Source organism: Bos grunniens, chromosome 21 (assembly GCF_055505025.1).
Source record: "Bos grunniens cultivar Pamir isolate PY7600 chromosome 21, Bosgru_T2T1.0, whole genome shotgun sequence".
Lineage (NCBI taxonomy): Eukaryota > Metazoa > Chordata > Mammalia > Artiodactyla > Bovidae > Bos > Bos grunniens.
In genome coordinates this window covers 39,069,174-39,091,059 of record NC_141185.1, presented here as the reverse complement: position 1 = coordinate 39,091,059, position 21,886 = coordinate 39,069,174, and the positions used below count along the sequence as shown (strand labels likewise).

At 41.2% G+C, this 21,886-nt stretch overlaps 2 protein-coding genes across 8 annotated transcripts in view; one reads left to right on the top strand and one right to left on the bottom strand.

Moving 5' to 3' along the window:
- Positions 1-21,886, bottom strand: part of NRG4 (neuregulin 4) — a 113,962-nt gene that overhangs the window by 85,393 nt on the left and 6,683 nt on the right. Inside the window, exons 3-4 of the mRNA XM_086364986.1 lie at positions 20,420-20,820; positions 7,757-7,861 (exon numbers count right to left, since the gene is read on the bottom strand). Coding sequence (XP_086221112.1) covers positions 7,757-7,861; positions 20,420-20,820 — 506 coding nt within the window. The remainder of the gene's footprint in view (positions 1-7,756; positions 7,862-20,419; positions 20,821-21,886) is intronic.
- Positions 20,631-21,886, top strand: part of TMEM266 (transmembrane protein 266) — a 124,086-nt gene continuing 122,830 nt past the window's right edge. For 3 of the 7 annotated variants that reach the window (XM_086363989.1, XM_086363987.1, XM_086363994.1), the window contains exon 1: positions 20,631-20,763. The gene's annotated coding sequence lies outside the window, so the exon portion shown is untranslated. The remainder of the gene's footprint in view (positions 20,764-21,886) is intronic. The other 4 variants (XM_086363990.1, XM_086363988.1, XM_086363992.1 and 1 more) reach the window with 4 other exon arrangements.

Sequence of the window (21,886 nt, the reverse complement as noted above, 5' to 3'; positions counted from 1 at the left end):
ATGATGCAGAAGTAAAAGATTGTTCTATACAAAAGCCAAGACTTTATATTGAACATATTCTATTCCAGTCAGCAATTTCTTCCTGAAGACTTTTATTTGGTGGTAACAATTTTAGCTTTTCCCACTGCATACCTCAGCATGGGAAACCAATTTCCAAAAGGTGTTCCCTAATTACATTAAATGTACAATGCTGAGCTATACCCATATTCTATTTCAAAAAGGAACCAAAGTAGGCTAGGCCATGTATGGAGAAGACGCCTATCCATAATAACATGTCAATAATGCCATTTACATGTGAATCAGCCTATTGTAAAGCTTTTTAAAAAAATCTTTTTCTTACTTCATATAACTATTTACTAAAAAGGCTTCATGCTAAAAATGAACCAATAAACAAAAACTATCTTTGAGGTTGTAGTACAGAAAACAGACATCTATACTGCTCAGTTTAAGATGGTTTGGGCTGTAGGCAACAGTGAACTCAGTTCACAAGAGTATTAACAATATGGTTTCACTTCTCTCACAAGACAAAAAGCCTTGAATTTGGTGATTGCTAAGGGTGGTTTACTAATGATGCCATTAGTATCTTTAATATTTTTGTTCCACCATCCTGAGTGTGTTTACTTTTTCTAAAGTAAGAAATGGATTTATTTAGAGAGAAACACACCCACAGGCAGAGTGTGGGCCATCTCAGAAGGCAAGAGCAGACCTGAGTGAGTTTACTTTTTCCATTCAAGTTTGTTGCCTAATGATTTCAAGATGGTCACTGCAGCTCCAAGCATTAACTCCAGTCCTGTCTGATTCTTTTATCAGTGAAGTCCCTCAGCAGGTTTATGGGCTACAGTTGTATTACATGACTATTGTAGCAATAGGGAAGACTAGAAAATCAAATATTTAACTTTTCTAATTTTTACAATAGAGGTAAGAAATGAATATAGATTGGTCAGCCAACAGTGTCTGCAGTCCTCAACTCAATATGCACATACACACACACTTTTTACATGAGTGTTAAACACAACATACTCATCCTCTCTTCCAGGAAGACAGCCCCACTCTGTCATCCAGTCATTGCATGATGCAAGATCTCTGGTTGATTTTCTGTCTGCTCTATGAAGACCAAATATGACAACTCTCATCTGACCATTTGTATCGCTAAAAGAGAAATGTCTCTAAACAACTCCCCTCACATATATACAAGGACGAAAAAGAAAGAACAAAGTGATCTCAACAAAAATTCCATTGAGAAAGGGAGATTATAAGAAGTACACAGTCTTCCACAATCAACAATCCATATCATATCTTATTGGACAGAAATCACAGATTCCCCTGCAGGCAATAAATCCCTTGGTCAGTCAATCTGACAGTGCCTACTTCAAGTCTCAGGAGGATCTGCTGTGTCATTGTCCTCTGCAGCCATATCTAAGGTAGGCTGTGAAGTGGATGACCCTTCCAGGGGATTCACAACTTTTGTAGCCTACTTCACCCTGGTTTGACACAGGGAGAAAAGGATGAGGATTGCTTGGAAGGTAAAGACAATCACAACTAATTGTCAGCTTTGTACTACAGTTCCCTCAAAAACATATCAAGCTTCTGGTCAGATCAATTTCTTGTGTGAGTGAAAGTGAAGTCGCTAAGTCGTGTCCGACTTTTTGCAACCTCATGGACTGTAGCCTACCAGGCTCCTCCGTCCATGGGATTTTCCAGGTAAGAATCCTGGAGTGGGTTGCCATTTCCTTCTCCAGGAGATATCCCCAACCCAGGGATTGAACCCGGGTCACCCACATTGTAGGCAGATGCTTTACTGTCTGAGCCACCAGGGAAGTCCTTGTGTGAGTAATCACAACCAAAAAATTGTTTCTAGAAGTCTCTAGAAATAATCTTTAGGCTTAGAGACTCTCATCTCTTAGCTGCCGACCTTTGAACCATCATAAAAGACAAGGCAATTCTAACGACAAGTCTTAGGTAAGAAGATACTACCCTCAATCCCCAAATTTCAAATTACAGGACTCTTTGTCAATTTAGACTACAAGCTAAAGGCAGGTTAGTTCCATAGCAAAGCTGTATTCTTCTAGCCTCTCTGCTTTCATGCTGAGCAGCACTAATTTGAGTTCACTCCCTTGTGTGGGATCCTACTGAAAAGCCACAAGAAGTCACCAATATGCACATTATTCCAATTTTTCCTTTCATTTCTCCTAACATGCAGTCTCAGTTTGCACAGTCAGCCTTCCATGGGACGGCAGGTGTAGGTTAATCAAATGCTCTATGACCATGTAACAAGGGTTACAACTTTCCTCTCCTTAATTTTCTCCAGAAGTCTGGAGGTAGGCAGTCCAAGACTGGAAGAGCTGTTCAACAATGTCCCAGACTCTGTCAAACCTTCCTCTCCATGGTCCTCAGCTTGTTAAAATCATCTTTTCACTCTCATGCCTGTCACCCCATGGTTACAAAATGGCTGCTGTATCTCCAGGCTTCATGTCTGCATTTAAGGCACAAAGGAGGGGAAAAGAAGAGAGCACCAGCCACCTCTGTTCTCTTTATCAGGAAAGCAAAGGCAATCCCTGAGCTCAGCAGTCTTCCCTTTACGATCACTGGCAAAGGAGAATAGGATTGTCACGACTGGCTTCAACTATTCAAGGTTTTTTGCTAGGAGCTGGGAACACTGCTCAGAGAAGGCAGTGGCACCCCACTCCAGTACTCTTGCCTGGAAAATCTCATGGGCAGACGAGCCTGGTGGGCTGCAGTCCACGGAGTTGCGAAGAGTCGGACACAACTGAGCGACTTCACTTTCACTTTCATGCCTTGGAGAAGGCAATGGCAACCCACTCCAGTGTTCTTGCCTGGAGAATCCCAGGGATGACGGAGCCTGGTGGGCTGCCATCTATGGGGTCGCACAGAGTCAGACACGACTGAAGCGACTTAGCAGCAGCAGCAGCAGGGAACACTGCTGCCCCTAACAAAGTGAAGGTAAGCAATAGGGAATGGATAGAAGGGAGGTCACTAAGAATATCTACCACACACAGACATTTATAGTTTTAAGAAAATGTTTGAAAAATAAAAAGCAATCTCTATTTGGTGAAATCTGAACAACAGAAGTGAGGGGAAGCCCCTCAGGCAGTGCTATAGAAATACATTTTTGGTCAAGAGAGCTCTACTCAGGCAAATGCAGCCTATTTAGGAGTCTGTCCCTGAAATTAACACCTTTAGTAACTGCTTTCAACAGACTCTTCCCTTTCTTCAATTCTGAACCCACAGATTCTCTAAAATACCCATGTTTATCAACAACTGTTTCTATGGCAGCAGAGCCCCTGGTGGAGGGCACAGGGCTGGAGGCTATTTATAAGTTAAGGACTGACAGTACATGCCAATAGCAGCTATTATTGATGAAATTCTTGAGGAATTTTTTAAATAGATAAATATTATGAAAAAAAACACAAGAAATATTCAAAACATTCATGATGCCTGTTGTTTACCAGGAAACCTTTTGTAATTTGGTTTCCCTTCTCAATGCACCACCTGAAAGAAAATACACTGATCATACTGTTACATCTGGTTTTTATAATAGTTTCATCTCATTATATTTAAATTAATTTGCATTCTGGCTCCACATCTTAAGCTGATGAGGTCGTCAGACTAATTTAATCCTCTCTGGGACACTTACTGTTCAGACCGGCTTTCTTAAGACCACAATACTGAGAGTTAGACCCTGGTAAACTCACTAAGGTTATACCATCCAATCTGGTCTTCTGAATAACAGTAGCACTGAGTGTATTGGCAGAAACAATAAATCAATTTTCATTCCATGTAGCAGCTCACAAAAGCCACTTTCTTTGATGTAAATTGTGCCACCTATAAATATACTTGCCACAATGTTCAAAGCAAAATAGTTTCCAAGTAACTTTCAAACTGTGCTTCTCTGATAGCACAGTTGGTAAAGAATCTGCCTGCAATGCAGGAGACCTGGGTTAGATCACTGGGTTGGGAAGAAGGGAAAGGCTACCCACTCCAGTATTCTGGCCTAGAGAAATCCATGGACTGTATAGTCCACGGAGACACAAACAGTTGGACATGACTAAGCGATTTCCACTTTCAACTAAAAAATTTTATATAGACTTTTGGATCGCAGCCATTCTGACTGGCATGAAATGGTACCTCATTGTGGTTTTGATTTGCATTTCTCTGATAATAAGTGATGTTGAGCATCTTTTCATATGTTTGTTAGCCATCTGTATGTCTTCTTTGGAGAAATGTCTATTTAGTTCTTTGGCCCATTTTTTGATTGGGTCGTTTATTTTTCTGGAATTGAGCTGTAGGAGTTGCTTGTATATTTTTGAGATTAGTTGTTTGTCAGTTGCTTCATTTGCTATTATTTTCTCCCATTCTGAAGGCTATCTTTACACCTTGCTTATAGTTTCCTTTGTTGTGCAGAAGCTTTTATTTTAATTAGGTCCCATTTGTTTATTTTTGCTTTCATTTCCACCATTCTGGAAGGTGGGTCATAGAGGATCCTGCTGTGATTTATGTCGGAGAGTGTTTTGCCTATGTTCTCCTCTAAAAGTTTTGTAGTTTCTGGTCTTATGTTTAGATCTTTAATCCATTTTGAGTTTATTTTTGTGTATGGTGTTAGAAAGCAATAAATGCTGGAGAGGATGTGGAGAAAAGGAACCCTCTTACACTGTTGGTGGGAATGCAAACTAGTACAGCCACTATGGAGAACAGTGTGGAGATTCCTTAAAAAACTGGAAATAGAACTGCCTTATGATCCAGCAATCCCACTGCTGGGCATACACACTGAGGAAAACCAGAATTGAAAGAGACACGTGTACCCCAATGTTCATCGCAGCACTGTCTATAATAGCCAGGACATGGAAGCAACCTAGATGTCCATCAGCAGATGAATGGATAAGAAAGCTGTGATACATATACACAATGGAGTATTACTCAGCCATTAAGAAGAATACATTTGAATCAGTTCTAATGAGGTGGATGAAACTGGAGCCGATTATACAGAGTGAAGTAAGCCAGAAAGAAAAACACCAATACAGTATACTAACACATATATATGGAATTTAGAAAGATGGTAACGATAACCCTGTATGTGAGACAGCAAAAGAGACACATATGTATAGAACAGTCTTTTGGACTCTGTTGTGCAGGGGATGATTTGGGAGAATGGCATTGAAACATGTATAATATCATGTAAGAAACGAATCGCCAGTCCAGGTTCAATGCAGGATACAGGATGCTTGGGGCTGGTGCACTGGGATGACCCAGAGGGATGGTATGGGGAGGGAGGTGGGAGGGGGGTTCAGGATTGGGAACACGTGTACACCTGTGGCAGATTCATGTTGATGTATGGCAAAACCAATACAATATTGTAAAGTAATTAGCCTCCAATTAAAATAAATTTTTAAAAAATTTATATAAAAAGGTATGTAGTACAGGGGTTATGGGCATGGGTCCACAGCCAGAAGGCCAGAGTGCAAATCCTAGTTCTCTTAATTAGAACATTCTACCACATTAGAACATTCTACCACAGAATTGAGCAAAAATCTTTGTGCCAAGTTTCCTCATCCATAAGTGAGGTTTGAGGTAGTGGGGACAAAATAATAGTGCCTACTTCAAAGAGCTGTCTGAATGTAAAATTAATTTTTACATATAAAGTGCTTGAAATATAAGAAGCACTCAACAAGTGTTAGCTGGAAAATCTAATGGTACATGGTTGCATTTTATGCACAGGTAAAATGACTTGATAATTAAGATTCACTTTATATGCACAATATGAAATAATGCAAAATTCCCTCCAATTAATAATTCATTAAGAATCACAGTTTCAAAACTGGCTGGTGAGTGATTTACAAACTCTTTTAAGCTACCGCCACAAGGCAATGGCAAACTTTCCATTCTTTGCTGCCAGGAATAGTCTTGAATTATGCATGTCTCCTACAAAACGCTACAGCTCTACACAGGGATGTGAAGCAGATAAATATCACAGCACTTCCAACCCGCTGACCTCTCCATATTGATCCTGGTCTTCCTAGAGGTTTTCTATGTCAATGTCACTAGAGCCTAGAAACTCTACAGTCAATATCCAAACAGAATTAAGTCTTTGAACCCATCCCAGAAAACTTTTCCTGAAATAAGATGTCAGTCATCCTGGTTATTTTTCACAGGCATGTGCCATTCTCAGACCTGGAGTAATTACCATCCCCTCCCATTTTCCTTAGTATAAGTAACTGGTCATCTTTAATACATCCCTGCTCATAAAGAATTATTATCCTAATGGCCCTGATTTTCCTTTAACTTGTGTCTACTTTACTACTCAAGTACTTCTTTTGTTTTATTTATTCACCTCCTACAGCACAATTCTTTTTTCCCTTTTGCTTCTGACTTCCAGGCACATCTCTCAAACTCCCCCAGCCATGCTCATTTTACACCCAATTCTTCCACTTCTGTCATTCTTTATCATCTTGCCCTATCCTCCAACTACTAGCGGATCTGTTTATTTGAGGAAAAACTCTTTTATCCAAAACTATTTTTCACTTCTCTGCAATTTACTCTTTAAAAAAAAAAATCTGGTTTCCCCTAAGGTCACAAGGTATCTTATAAGTTTCCAATATAACTTATTTAATCCTTACCTTCTGCTCTTTCTCTGAATCAATAGGAAGAAATGTGGAACAAATGCCAACTTCAGATTATCACACTGTGGTCCACTCTCCTTTGAAATCTTCACCTTGTCTCACATTTCACAGAGCTGTCCTCAACAATCCTATCTGAACAAACTGTTCTTTAAATTTATCCTCCCATCCTTCTCTCCAGACTTGATAGAGGTCATTCATTAAGAGTCACAATTCAATTTCTACTAATATTAACACATGTATTTGAAGAGTATAATATGAACCAGAAAACTTAAACATGTTAATGATGATCACACGGTCAACAATGGAACAAGCGGAATAAAACACATGACTATACCTGCGCTCATAAAATAACTCTGTAAGTTTCCACAATACTCCTAAAGTCAAGTTCTACTAGTTTATATATTCTGTCATTATAAATATATCATGTCAGCTACTGCCTTAGACACATATCACCATATGTTTGTCAAAATAAAACCATAACAACATAAAATTAAAAGGCCTTATGATGGATATATAAACTGTTCTTGGCAGATGATCAGACTACTTAGAAGACCTTCCAGAAAAAGGATTCTACAACTTCCCAAGGTCAATCATTCTAATCTTAAACATCCTTAATTTCAAAAGCTTTAACTTTTCTTATCTATATTTCTCCTGCTGTTTTTCCTCTATGGAGATGGGAAAAAGGCACCATTCTCAGCTTCTTATCTACTTGAAAAGCAATATCATCCCTTAGCCTTCACTCTTATAAACTCAACAACTTGAACTATTTTCCAGATTCTTGCTCTCCAAGACCTTCTTAACCTTCTTTAACTATATTCATATTATTTTCAAATTACTAAGACTAGACTTGGACTTAACCAGCATACAAGTTTGCTGTTTTTAATGTTTTATGAATAGTTAACACATACATGAACATGGTTCTATACATACAGGCTTTTCCAACATTAGAATTGAGCTCTAAGCTTCTGTAAATCAGAAGTAAAAGAATCCTCCATATTATGGAATCTATTTCTATTGTCTCTTAGTTGAACTAAACCAATAATCTATGGCTATAGTTGACAAATTATGGCTCCACATATTGGCCCCAAAACATTACAAAGAATGAATTAATAATCACTTACCTGTTTTGTCCTTGGGAGAAAGTTTTTCTCCAGATAGCAGGGTAGAGAGGAAACCAGCTTTATAGTTCACCTCTATTTCTTCTGCTTTGATAGAAATTGTAGCTGCTATAAATAAAAACAAAATATTTTATATAGCAATTTTAGTAACACATGGAGAGAAGGAAAATAGCATCTGTTTACACATTTCATAAACTTTCATTTCTTTAGGTATACCTTCAGAGAACTTCATAATAAGTGACAGAAACTTTGCTGCTGCTAAGTCACTTCAGTCGTGTCCGACTCTGTGCGACCCTATAGACGGCAGCCCACCAGGCTCCCCCGTCCCTGGGATTCTCCAAGCAAGAACACTGGAGTGGGTTGCCATTTCCTTCTCCAGACAGAAACTTTAATATGCTTAATTTCTCCTTCTTCCCCTTTTTTAAGTCCCAGGAAAACTATTTATTGTTAATACTTCTAAATACAAGGCTAGAAGTTGGATTAAGAAGGACACAGAATTTTATTAAAATATTATTGGGTGGAAGAAAGAAAACCCTTTCAGAGACTTTAGAAGATGGCAAGGCTTCCCTGGTGGCTCAGATGGTAAAGAATCTGCCCACATTGTGAGAGACCTGGGTTCAATCCCTGGGTCAGGAAAATCCCCTGGAGAAGGAAATGGCAATCCACTCCAGTATTCTTGCTTGGGGAATTCCATGGACAGAGGAGCCTGGTAGGCTAAAGTCCATAGAGTCACAAAGAGTCGGACATCACTGAGCAACCAATACTTTCACTTTCTTTCAAGGAATTTTATTTCCTTCTCTATAAAAATTATTTTTTACGTTATGTCTCCACCTAGAAAAAATTTTACATGCAATATTATGGATAGAGGGTTAATAATGATGATCATTTTAATAAAGTGGTAACCTTCATGAGAAAGGAGGGGGGAAAAGTGGTATACAATATGATCTATCTTCCACTTTAAAAGTTCCTTTTTCCAAAGAGCTTTATTTTATATGGCACTAAGAAGATCAAGGCTCAGAACACCTTAAGTATATAGAAGTGGCATATATAAATTTTTATATCAAGCCAATTATCAGAATGCATAATTAATTCCTCAGAACTTTTATGGTATTTCTAGACCCACATGCTGCTGCTGCTGCTGCTAAGTCACTTCAGTCGTGTCCAACTCTGTGCGACCCCATAGATGGCAGCCCACCAGGCTCCCCCGTTCCTGGGATTCTCCAGGCAAGAACACTGGAGTGGGTTGCCATTTCCTTCTCCAATGCATGAAAGTGAAAAGTGAAAGCGAAGTCGCTCAGTCATATCCTACTCCTAGCAACCCCATGGACTGCAGCCTACCAGGCTCTGCCGTCCCTGGGATTCTCCAGGCAAGAACAATGGAGTGGCTTGCCATTGCCTTCTCCGTCAACAACAACTGGAGTGGCTTGCCATTGCCTTCTCCGTCAACAATAAGGTATCACCTCACAATGGTGGAATGGCTATCATCAAAAAGTCCACAAATAATAAATGCTAGAGAGGGTGTGGAGAAATGGAAACACTCATACAATACTGGAGGGAATGTAAATTGGAAAACAGTATGGAGGTTCCTTAAAAAAAAACCCTGAAAACAGATCAACCATATGATTTGGCAATTCCCTCCTTGGTATGAAAAAAAGTGAAAGTGAAAGTCCCTCAGTCATGTTCAACTCTTTGTGACCCCATGGACTGCAGCCTGCCAGGCTCCTCTGTCCATGGGATTCTCCAGGCAAGAATACTTGAGTGGATTGTTATGCCCTCCTTCAGAGGATCTTCCCCACCCAGGGATCAAACCTGCATCTCTTACGTCTCTCCTGGATTGGCAGGTGGATTCTTTACCACTAGGGCCACCTGGGAGGCCAGTAACAAAAACCAAAAACTCTACTTTGAAAAGATACATGCACCTCAATGCTCATAGATGCACTATTTATAATAGCCAGGACATGGAAGCAATCTAAATGTCTATCAACAGATGAATCGACAAATAAGTTGTGGAATATATATCTGTGTCATGTATCAATTCAGTTCAGTTGCTCAGTTCATGTCCAACTCTGAGACCCCATGAATTGCAGCACGCCAGGCCTCCCTGTCCATCACCAACTCCCAGAGTTCACACAAACTCAAGTCCATCGAGTCGGTGATGCCATCCAGCCATCTCATCCTCTGTCGTCCCCTTCTCCTCCTGCCCCCAATCCCTCCCAGCATCAAGGTCTTTTCCAATGAGTCAACTCTTCGCATCAGGTGGACAAGGTATTGGAGTTTCAGCTTTAGCATCAGTCCTTCCAATGAACACCCAGGACTGATCTCCCTTAGGATGGACTGGTTGGATATCCCTGCAGTCCAAGGGACTCTCAAGAGTCTTCTCCAACACCACAGTTCAAAGGCATCAATTTGTCAGTGCTCAGCTTTCTTCACAGTCCAACTCTCACATCCATACATGACCACTGGAAAAACCATAGCCTTGACTAGATGGACCCTTGTTGGCAAAGTAATGTCTCTGCTTTTGAATATGCTATCTAGGTTGGTCATAACTTTCCTTCCAAGGAGTAAGAGTCTTTTAATTTCATGGCTGCAATCACCATCTGCAATGATTTTGGAGCCCCCAAAAAAACAAAGTCAGTCACTGTTTCCACTGTTTCCCCATCTATTTCTCATGAAGTGATGGGACCAGATGCCATGATCTTCATTTTCTGAATGCTGAGCTTTAAGCCAACTCTTTCACTCTCCACTTTCACTTTCAACAAGAGGCTTTTTAGTTCCTCTTCACTTTCTGCCATAAGAGTGGTGTCATCTGCATATCTGAGGTGATTGATATTTCTCCTGGAAATCTTGATTCCAGCCTGTGCTTCTTCCAGCCCAGCGTTTCTCATGATGTACGCTGCATATAAGTGAAATAAGCAGGGTGACAATATACAGCCTTGACGTACTCCTTTTCCTATTTGGAACCAGTCTGTTGTTCCATGGCCAGTTCTAACTCTTGCTTCCTGACCTGCATACAGGTTTCTCAAGAGGCAGGTCAGGTGGTCTGGTATGCCCATCTCTTTCAGAATTTTCCACAGTTAGCAACCTAAATGTCTATCAACAGGTGAATGGACAGATAAGTTGTGGAATATATATGTGTGCCATGTATACAATGCCATAAAAAAATAGAAGAACAGAATATTGCCATTCACAGCAACATGGGTGGACCTCGAGAATATTATGCTTAGTAAAAGAAGCCAGAGAAAGACATATACTACATGGTATCACTTATATGGGGAACCTGAAAAATAATACAAATGAATCTGTATACAAAACAGAAAACAATTCACAGACATAGAAAACAAACTCATGGTTACCAAAGAGGAGAGGGAGAGGGTAAGGAATAAACTAAGAGTATGAGATTAACAGATACAAAGTACTATACATAAAATAGATAAACAAGGATTTACTACATAACACAGAATTATACCCAATATCAAAATACGCATATAATAACAATGGAATATTTTAATAATTTTATAATAATCTATAACAGGATATAATTTGCAAAAAAAACCCATTATGCTGTATATACAAAACACAATTTTCCGAATCAACTATATTTCAATTAAAAAAAGAAGTTTATGGTCTTTCTGTAGTCACAAAAATAATGAACATGAAAGGCTTAATAATAGCTAATTTTGCAACAAAATATCAAAAATTTATCTACCTTCAAATTTAATCATGCTAGTTTTTTTTTTTCTGGTTCATTTTTAGTCTGTTGGATAAGTGAAAAATCAAATTTTCTTCTTTACATAAAAATAATCATAGAATCACAAAAACTTAGAGCTAGAAAGAAATTTCGAGAATTTCTAGGTATATTAAGTTCAATCCTCTCCAAATCAGAGACACTCATTTAATTGCCTTTTTCAAAGTTAAAGAATGAACTGGAGGGAACTTCCCTGGTGGCCCAGTGTTAAGAATCTGCATGCCAATGCAGCAGACATGGGTTCAATCCTGATCCGGGAAGATTTCACATACCACGAAGCAAACTAAGTCCACCGTGGGCCACAACAACTGAGCCCGCATCCTAGAACCCCGTGCTCTGCAGCAGGAGAAGCCACCACAATGAGAAGTGCAAACAGAGAAAGCCTGTTTGTAGCAATGAAGACCCAGCGCAGCCAAAAATAAATAAAATTAAAGAAAAAAAATAATGAACTGGAGGTGAAACCCTGGAACCCAGAATGCTTTTCCCACTACATCATGATTCCTCAAACTAACTGAGGCACAATTTTGAATATACATGTGACGCAGCAGGGTTGAATGAGAGGTCTCTGAGTCAGACTGTCCAGGTTTGAATTTTGGGTTCCTCCACTTGCTATTTGGGTGATCTTGAGCAAATTACTAAATTTCACTGTGTCTCAGTTTTCTCATCTGTAAAATGAGATAACAACTATACTTTGCCAATAGGACTATTATAAAAAATACAAATAAAGCTCACAGAATGATGTCTGACACATTGCAAGCATTTAATAAATGTCAGAAATCATTAGGAGTCTACTGATAAACACATGGACATGTATTTTCTAGATTTTAAAATAACCTAAATATACTAGAAGTAAAACATTAGATCATTTTTATGTTTTAAAATACATATACCACCACTGGTATTTCATTTGCCATATAAACAGTACCCCCAAAATGGTTTCCTCATGAAGTACATGCAAAATTCCAGATATTAAACACATAATACAGCTCACTTAATTTGAACATCATTCATTTTGTGATCATTTGAGTCCAGTGGTATTCTCAGAATATAATATCCAGAGGGATCTTTGTTCTAAACATACCCTTCTCTGTGTGACAAAATTATTTTCAGTAATGACCATGAAATGAAACAAATAATAATAGTCAGGAATGAAACAGACAGTGAAAATTCTCTGACTCAAATTCACTTATATGTCAATATAAAATAAATATTATAGTACAAAAAAGAAAAAAGTAATGGAATTAATGTTTTGAAAAAAGGAAAAACTTAAACCTATATATTGTTTTGTGGAAGTACTAAATAATATTATATTTCCTATTCTCTTGATTCCTTCAGTTTTGGAGTAAACAATTTAAAAAGAATAAATTTTAGAGTTAAATATATTTTAATTCAATTATTCAAAAGGATAATTTCACATATTAACTAAAATTTGTACTTACAAGCCAAAAAGATTATACCTCAAAGTTTATACTTTGTTTCACTCTTAAATGTTAAACACAAATGAAAACTCTTAGGTCATCACATGGAATGAAAATGCTAAAGTAATCAAGCTGTTTCTTCACCTTACAGTCTCTGTACTATCACTGCATAAGAATCTACTATTTAAATACAGGGATATGGACCAAAGGGGTTGCAGACATGAACTGCACCTGAAGCCTTGCATTACCCTGAATTTTTATGAATTTATTTGGAAAAATATCTGTAGACTTGAGTCTAGATTTATTGAAGGCCAGCTATATAATTGGGAGTTCTCTGATTTAACGTCTCTGTAGAATATAATATTTATTAAAGGGTCGATAATTAAAATGTGCTAATTTGAAGCTTACACTGTTGTTTGTTCTTCAGTCCCTAAGTCATGTCCAACTTTTGCAACCCCATGAACAGCAGCATGCCAGGCTTCCCTGTCCTTCACTACCTTCCAGAGTTTGCTCAAATTGATGTCCATTGATACCATCCAACATGGCATTCTCTGTTGCCTCCTTCTCGTGCTCGCAAACTTTCCTAGTATCAGGGTCTTTTCCAGTGAGTTGGCTCTTCACATCAGGTGGCCAAAGTACTGAAGCTTCAGCTTCAGTCCTTCCAATGAATATTCAGAGTTAATTTCCTTTAGGATTGACTGGTTTGGTCTCCTTGCTATCCAAGGGACTCTCAAGAGTCTTCTCCAGCACCACAGTTCAGTTCAGTTCAGTCGCTCAGTCGTGTCCAACTCTTTGTGACCCCATGAATCACAGCACGCCAGGCCTCCCTGTCCATCACCAACTCCCGGAGTTCACTCAGACTCATGTCCAGAGTCAGTGATGCCATCCAGCCATCTCATCCTCTCTCATCCCCTTCTCCTCCTGCCCCCAATCCCTCCCAGCATCAGAGTCTTTTTCCAATGAGTCAACTCTTCACATGAGGTGGTCAAAGTACTGGAGTTTCAGCTTTAGCGTCATTCCTTCCAAAGAAATCCCAGGGCTGATCTCCTTCAGAATGGACTGGTTGGATCTCCTTGCAGTCCAAGGGGACTCTCAAGAGTCTTCTCCAACACCACAGTTCAAAAGCATCAATTCTTCAGAGCTCAGCTTTCTTCACAGTCCAGCTCTCACATCCATACATGACCACTGGAAAAACCATAGCCTTGACTAGACGGACCTTTGCTGGCAAAGTAATGTCTCTGCTTTTGAATATGCTGAGACATCACTTTGCTGACAAAGGTCCATACTTTTTTCCAGTAGTCACATACAGATGTGAGAACTGGACCATAAAGAAGGCTGAGTGCTGAAGAATTAATGCCTTCTAACTGTGGTGCTATAAGGCATTAATTCTTCAGCACTCAGCCTTCTTTATGGACCAATTCTCACATCTGTATGTGACTACTGGAAAAAACATAGTATGGACCTTTGTCAGCAAAGTGACGTCTCTGCTTTTTAACACGTTATCTAGGTTTGTCATAGCTTTCCTTCCAAGGAGCAAGCGTCTTTTAATTTCATGGCTATAGTCACCATCTGCTGTGATTCTGGAACCCAAGAAAATAAAATCTGTCACTCTTTTCATTGTTTCCCCATCTATTTGCCATGAAGTGATGGGACCAGATGCCATGATCTTAAGTGTTTTGAATGTTGACTTTTAAGCCAGCTTTTTCACCCTCCTCTTTCACCTTCATCAAGAGGCACTTTAGCTCCTCTTCACTTTCTGCCATTAGAGCAGTATCATCTGAGGTTGTTGATATTTCTTCCTGCAGTCTTGATTGCAGCTTGTGATTCATTCAACCTGGAATATCAAGTGATATACTCTGCATATAAGTTAAACAAGCAGGGTGACAATATACAGCCTTGATGTACTCCTTTCTCGATTTTGAATCAGTCTGTTGTTCCATGTCTGGTTCTGACTGTTGCTTCTTGACCCTCATACATGTTTCTCAGGAGACAGGTTAAGGTGGTCTGGTACTCCTATCTCTTCAAGAATTTTCCAGTTTGTTGTGATCCACACAGTCAAAAGCTTTAGCACAGTTAATGGGGTAGACGTTTTTATGGAATTCCCTTGCTTTCTTCATGGTCCAATGAATATTGACAATTTGATCTCTGGTTCTTCTGCCTTTTCTAAACCCAGTTTGTACATCTGAAAGTTCTCAGTTCACGTACTGCTGAAGCCTAGCTTAAAAGATTTTGAGCACTACCTTGCTAGCATGTGAAATGAGCACAATTGTCTAGTAGTTTGGGACTTCCCTGGTGGCTCAGACAGTAAAAAATCTGCCTGCAGTGTGGGAGACCTGGGTTTGATCCCTAGGGTGGGATGATACCCTGGAGAAGGAAATGGATACCCACTCCAGTATTCTTTCCCAGAGAATACTATGGACAGAAGAGTCTGGAGGGCTAGAGTCCATACGGTCACAAAGAGTCGGACATGACTGAATGACTAACACTTTCACTTGAACTTTTTTTAGGATTGGAATGAAAATCAACATTTTCCAGTCCTGTGGCCACTGCTGAGTTTTCCAAATTTGCTGGCGTATTCAGTACAACTCTTTAATAGCATCATCTTTTAGGATCAGAAATAGCTCAGCTAGAATTCCATCACCTCCATTAGCTTTGTTCATAGTAATGCTTCCTAAGGTCCACTTGACTTCATGCTCCAGAATGTCCGGCTCTAGGTGAATGACCACGCCAACGTGGTTATCCAAATCATGAAGACCTTTTCTATACAGATCTTCTGTGTATTCTTGCCACCTCTTCTTAATGTCTTCTGCTCCTGTTAGGTCTTTATAGTTTCTATCCTTTATCATGCCCATCCTTGCATGAAATGGTCCATGATACCTCCAGTTTTCTTGAAGAGATCTTAACCTTTCCCATTCTACTGTTTTCCTCTATTTGAATTGCTCATTTAAGAAGGCCTTCTTTCTCTTCTTGCTATTCTCGGGAAGTCTGCATTGGGTATGTAGTTGTTGTGTTAGTCACTCAGTTGTGTCCAATTCTATGCAACCCCATGGACTGTAGCTCAGCAGGCTCCTCTGTCCATGGAATTCTCCAGGCAAGAATACTGGAGTGGGTTGCCATTCCCTTCTCCAGGGGAATCTTCCTGACCCAGGGATTGAACCTGGGTCTCCTGCATTGCAGGTTGATTATTTACCGTCTGAGCTACCAGGGAAGCCTTCAGTTGGGTATATCTTTCCCTTACTCCCTTGCCTTTTGTTTCTCTTCCCCTTCATAGATCACAGCCTTGTCATGGTGAAGGGCCTTGCATAATTCAGTGACACGATGAGCCATGCCATGCAGGGCCGCCCAAGATGAATAGGTCATACTGAAGAGTTCTGACAAAACACAGTCTACTAGAGGAGGAAATGGCAAACCACTCCAGTATTCTTGCATGGAGAGCCCCATAAACATTTCCCTGGTGGTCTGGTAGTTAAGAATCCGCCAGTCAATGCAGGGAACAGGGATTTCAACCCAGATCCAGAAGATTCCACATGTCACAAGGCAACTAAGCCCGTGTTCCACAACTACCAAGCCGGCGTGCAGCGACTACTGAAGCTTGTGGGCGCTAGAGCCATGCTCCACAACCAGAGAAGCCACCGAAATGAGGAGCCAAAGCATCCCAGCTATAGGGTACGCTGAAACTAGAGAAAGCCCATGTGCAGCAACAAAGACCTAGCACTGTCAAAAATAAAATAAATTTTATATATATATATGTATATATATATAGTGAATATGGAACTTGTTTAGAAACTAGGTTCATAAGAAATTTTTCAAGGAAGAATATTTTATCATTGACATTGTTTAGCATTTCTGGTACATAAAAACTGCTGGTCATGAAAATCAGACAGGATTTTAGTGAGTATATTATAAATTCCCTACAGACAATGAGAACATTTTTGCCTACACCCCAAGTGATGTTCTCACTGCCCCATTCTTGGCATGCCCCCACTCAAGGTAAAATCTGCCCCTTCTGTCCTTGAAAATGGGCTTGCTACATTAAGTGTATTTAACCTATTTATGAGAAAGTAGTTTTTAAAAGAATATTAATTGAGGACCTATTCAGTGCACAGTACTGCACTTTGCTTTATCTACACAGAATATATGCACATGAATTTTGCTAATTACAAGTCAATCACATTTATTCATTAAAGCATTCAGCAGGATTTTGAAAGCTACTTTGTTAGCAGGTACTATGTATACTTAAAATTTTAAATAATTATCACACAAATTCACATATATTCCATTTTTCAAGCTTTTCATTGACTCAGATTGGCTTTCTCCCTGTGTGTTCCCAATAAGTGAGGCTGCATCCCAAATCAACATGCAGCAGAGGTTTTAAAATATTAACATTTACATAAACATTAACAACTTAAAATCTCTTGATATTATTTAAATTTCACAAATCACATGGCATCAGAATTCACACGTTCTACTTTTTCAAGCAACTACCTCAAGAGAACAAATTTTAACTCTAATAGCAATCTTTTTCAGACATTCATAGGATCAACGTAATCTCCAGTCTGCCTTCTCCTAATCTTGCAGCTGCATACATGCACAATTTTTCTGATTATGTGATTCTGGTACTCTTGAAAAGACAGTCTTTTTAAATAAAAGAAAATCTGACTTACCTCAAAAGATATTTTGGTATGGAAGAGCATGGTAATTACAGCCACATTAGAAGCAGATATATCTGGCAAGAAAGTGACACATAAGCCTTAAAACTACAGTTAATTTCTTCTATTTCTGCTGTATAGGTCCTGTTTTCCTTTTGCTGTGGGGTTCCATCACCCACAAAATCCCTTCTCTAGTCACCTACATTCTACTGAAGCGGGCACCTGTCCTATTTATAGCTCCAGTGTTCCTCAGCCTCTCCTGTTGATAAGCATCACCTGGGGCAGTTAAAAATAAAAATAACAGGCCATACTTGTGTCGATTCAATTTTAATGGATTTGAGGGGAGCCTCCAGAATCTGATTTTAATCAAGCATCCTCAAGAGATTCCTATAGACACATTTAAGAATAAGCTAAAGAGGCCTGCCAGAGTTCTTCACGGTTCCTCCAAATTGATCACCCTCAGGGGCTAATCCTCCTCCAGGTATTAGGACTTAGAAATTTGAAAATAGAGCAGGAAAACTTTGGAGAAAGCAGAATAGCATCTTGTCTACACAGCTAATTTGGGTTTTCAACATCCCTAAAGACTTGGAGGTGGGGTTTAGTTTGGGTAGGTAATATGAAGTACACACCACCAGGGTCAGCATAGAGCTGATAAATTACAGGTGTTAGGGGATTTTTTTTGGACTACAAACTACCACATAAGATAGGTGCACCTACATTTTCCATGAACTCAGATTACCAAAAAAAAAAAAAAGCAGCACACTTAAAAGACCCAGGTAAAAGATATTAGCACATAATTCCCACAGCTTTCTCTCTCTAGAGGGTCTTCAATGACAGCTGTTATAGGAAAAAAGTTCCCTTGAAGTAGTATTACACCTGAATGTAAAACTGGTATTAGACTACAAAGATTTCAGGCAAACCAAAGTGGTGTTCCAATTTTTCTGTCTGAAAGTTTCAAAACACGTGTCCTACTGTTTCAACTACCATTGTAACTGGACGCTTTTAATCAAGCCTTTGGAGTTCTACTAAATGTAGGGTGGGGAATGGGGGTGGAAAATAACATGAACAAGCTATGCCAAGGCTACTTTTTCTTACACTTTTTCAAGTGTAGTTGAAATGTTGCCACCACCTGTCAGAAAACTACCCATTCCCCATCCCATCCGTCCTCCCAACTTTTCCAGACTCATCCCCACTTTCTCTTTTCAAGTCTACATTAAATGGAGAAGAAAAATCCTCTGGCCACTCAGGTAGCTTCTACAAATATCACCTCCAAAGGCTTTGTGTTCCTCTTAAATTCCATTAGAGTTGGGTTAAAGATGAGGGAGGACCTGAAGAAGGTATTTTACTTATTTCCCAACTTGCCAAAAAGACACACATTCCTGATCTAGATATTTCTTTGTCTGCTGCTGCTGCTGCTGCTAAGTCGCTTCAGTCGTGTCCAACTCTGTGCGACCCCATAGACGGCAGCCCACCAGGCTCCCCCGTTCCTGGGATTCTCCAGGCAAGAACACTGGAGTGGGTTGCCATTTCCTTCTCCAATGCAGGAAAGTGGAAAGTGAAAGTGAAGTCGCTCACTTGTGTCCGACTCTTCGTGACCCCATGGACTGCAGCCTACCAGGCTCCTTCCTCCATGGGATTTTCCAGGCAAGAGTACTGGAGTGGGGTGCCATTGCCTTCTCCAATTTCTTTGTCTAAGAAACGTATAATCCAAGCCTCTGGGGCAATTCTGTGACCTGGGTTTTGAAGCCTTTCAACTCCACAATTTCCAACTTTTAGCTAGAAAGACAGGGATGACTAGACTAAGACATTCCTGCTTATCAAACAGGCCTAACCAAAATAAACAACAAAACCTTTATAAGAGGTATGAGAACCAGAAATCAAGGCTGTCTGTAGAGCTAGAGCTCACCCTGGAACTTGGTGGTCTACAAGAGAGAGTTTGCGATCTTTTCAAGTACTTTAGCAAAACTATCGGGACTCTACTGGAAAATGGCTAGATCTTTAGCATGAATTGAGACTACAAGAGACAAGAGCTACTCTGACTCCAGAAGGTGCTTAAGTGATTGTATTATTCTACTGCTCACAGCAGCCTGTACAGACATCAGAAACAGGGAGGATGTAAGAACTTAAATCTATAGTCTTGTGGGTGCACCCAGAGTCCTCACCTAAGCCATTTGCCACACCCGCTAACCAACTGCCACTGTCCTAAAGCAAGCATTCTCCACGGGGAAGATGTTTTACCTCCTAAGGGTGAGATCTTATTCCTTTTATGTGTAAAACACGATACACGTACGGTTCATAAGCAGCTATGCGGTATATGAACGGTATCAGAATTTCATGGCGTCAAGGAGCAAGAAATTGATGAGCAAAACGTTTTAAAAGGCTTAAGAGAACGATAATGAAAAGAAAAAAAAAAAAGGTTGAAAAACACTGACCTACATGGGTCCCGAGGTTAACTATGAAATGAAGGTCCTGACAAGTAATTTTTTCCCCAGACAGCAGCCTGAGGGTCAGGGGGTCTCTGACTCTGGTTCGACCGAGGCCAGAAAGGGGTTCATCAAAGCTCAAAGGGCAATCCATGCCCACCGTTCGCTGCCTCACCACCCGGGTGCCGTGTGTGGATGTAACCAACGGCTGGCAAAGAGCTTTGGAAACTGCAAAACGCTGCACCAAAGCCAGAGAAGATTTCTATTCTCGGTTGCACGAAATACCGCGAATGGGGCCCCCTCACTTGTTGCTTCCCAGCCCTTCTACCTCAGACCTTCTCTCCACGACCCCTTCCTGATTCCACACGCGCACGCGCAGCCCCCCATACACCCGACACGTCCCCGCGACCCCCTCACCCACGCCACGAAACCTGCGCGCTCCGTTCGGGCCCAGGCGCGAGCCGCGTCCCCAGCCCCCGCCCCCTGCCCGGTTCCCGCCGCCCGACCCGCCGAATCTGCCGGTTTCCTAGACAGCCGCGCGGCCGCTCCGCAGCCACCTAGGCGCGCGCCCCGAAAAAGGAGGCGAGGGCGCAGGCGCGGGCCCGGTCCTGCCGCCGGCGCGGGGCCGCGCGCGCGCCCCCGAGCGCGGTGGGCGGAGGAGCGGAGGAAGCCGCGGGGCCGCGAGGGGGCGGGGGGGCGGAGAGGGGAGCCCCGGGAGCGCGAGCCGCGGCCGGCGCCGCTGCAGAGCCGAGCGAATCCCCAGCCCCGGCAGCAGGTATGTGTCCCCGCAGCCGGCCGTGGCCGGGGCTTCCCCTGCCACGCTGCCCGGGTCCTGTGGCCGGGGCGGGGGTGGGGGCCGGTCAGGGTTTGCAGGGTACGTGCCCGGGAGGGCTGGGATCTTACCACTGACCTTCATCCCCTCTGGCCGGGGTAGCAAGGCTAGGGTGCCTGGGGCAGCCCAAGGCTTCAGCTCCAGCCTGGAGATCTGCTTCTTGTCACATGCTTCTTATTTATTTTTGCAAACTGCCCTGGTTCGGGTCCAGCTGCAGATGCCTTACCTCCCATTCTTTGCCTCCGTGTGCCATCTTGCATTTATTAATAAAACATGCAAGCTGGGGGTGGGGGGGGGGATTGCTGCTGGGGGGAATCCCATTGCAGTATAACAAGCGAGCGCCTGTTTTCGGTTTTCGAGTGTGGTATTGAGGTGGAAATCCCACACCCCGGGGATTTGTGGCTTGGTTGGTCGTAACCGCTTCCTAGTGGGCTTCCCCCATTTGTCTGGAGGCGCCACAGCGGCAGAATGGACTGGCAAGAAAGAATGGTGGTTTTTCACCGTCAGGCCAGAATCCCGTTCTAGGGACAGGTGCAAGCTACGGCAGACAGTTCCCCTGCTTGCTAACTTGCCAGGGTGGCTTAAAATCAGAAAATTGTTTCCCTTGATTGCCGAGAGGAGGCCTTGAACAGAATCCCTGAGACTTGCATACTCAAACTCATTAAGGTTTTGCATCTGAGGATGACTAAAGCTTGCCACCTGTTGGAAGTTAGACCCCATGAAATTCCCTGTAATCTAGCCCACCAATCCCTGTTTCAGACACTAATACTGAGATAGCAATAGGCCCATATTGATTCCTAATGTATTCTTTAATACTGCTTGGCTTTTGTCTCTTTTAAAATAAAACCTATGATTTGATGCCCCATATGTTATAGATTGAAATGAGATGATTTGTTTATATTCGATACACATATAACATCATATCCTAAAGACTAAATTTCTCTTCAGTTATCTATTTCCCCAGCTTTTCATCTTGCTTCAAGAAACAGTTCCAAAAGTGGGACGTATGAAACTACCTTCTCCCCCCCCCTTGAAATGCTTTGGTGAAAAAATAGCGAAAGCTAGA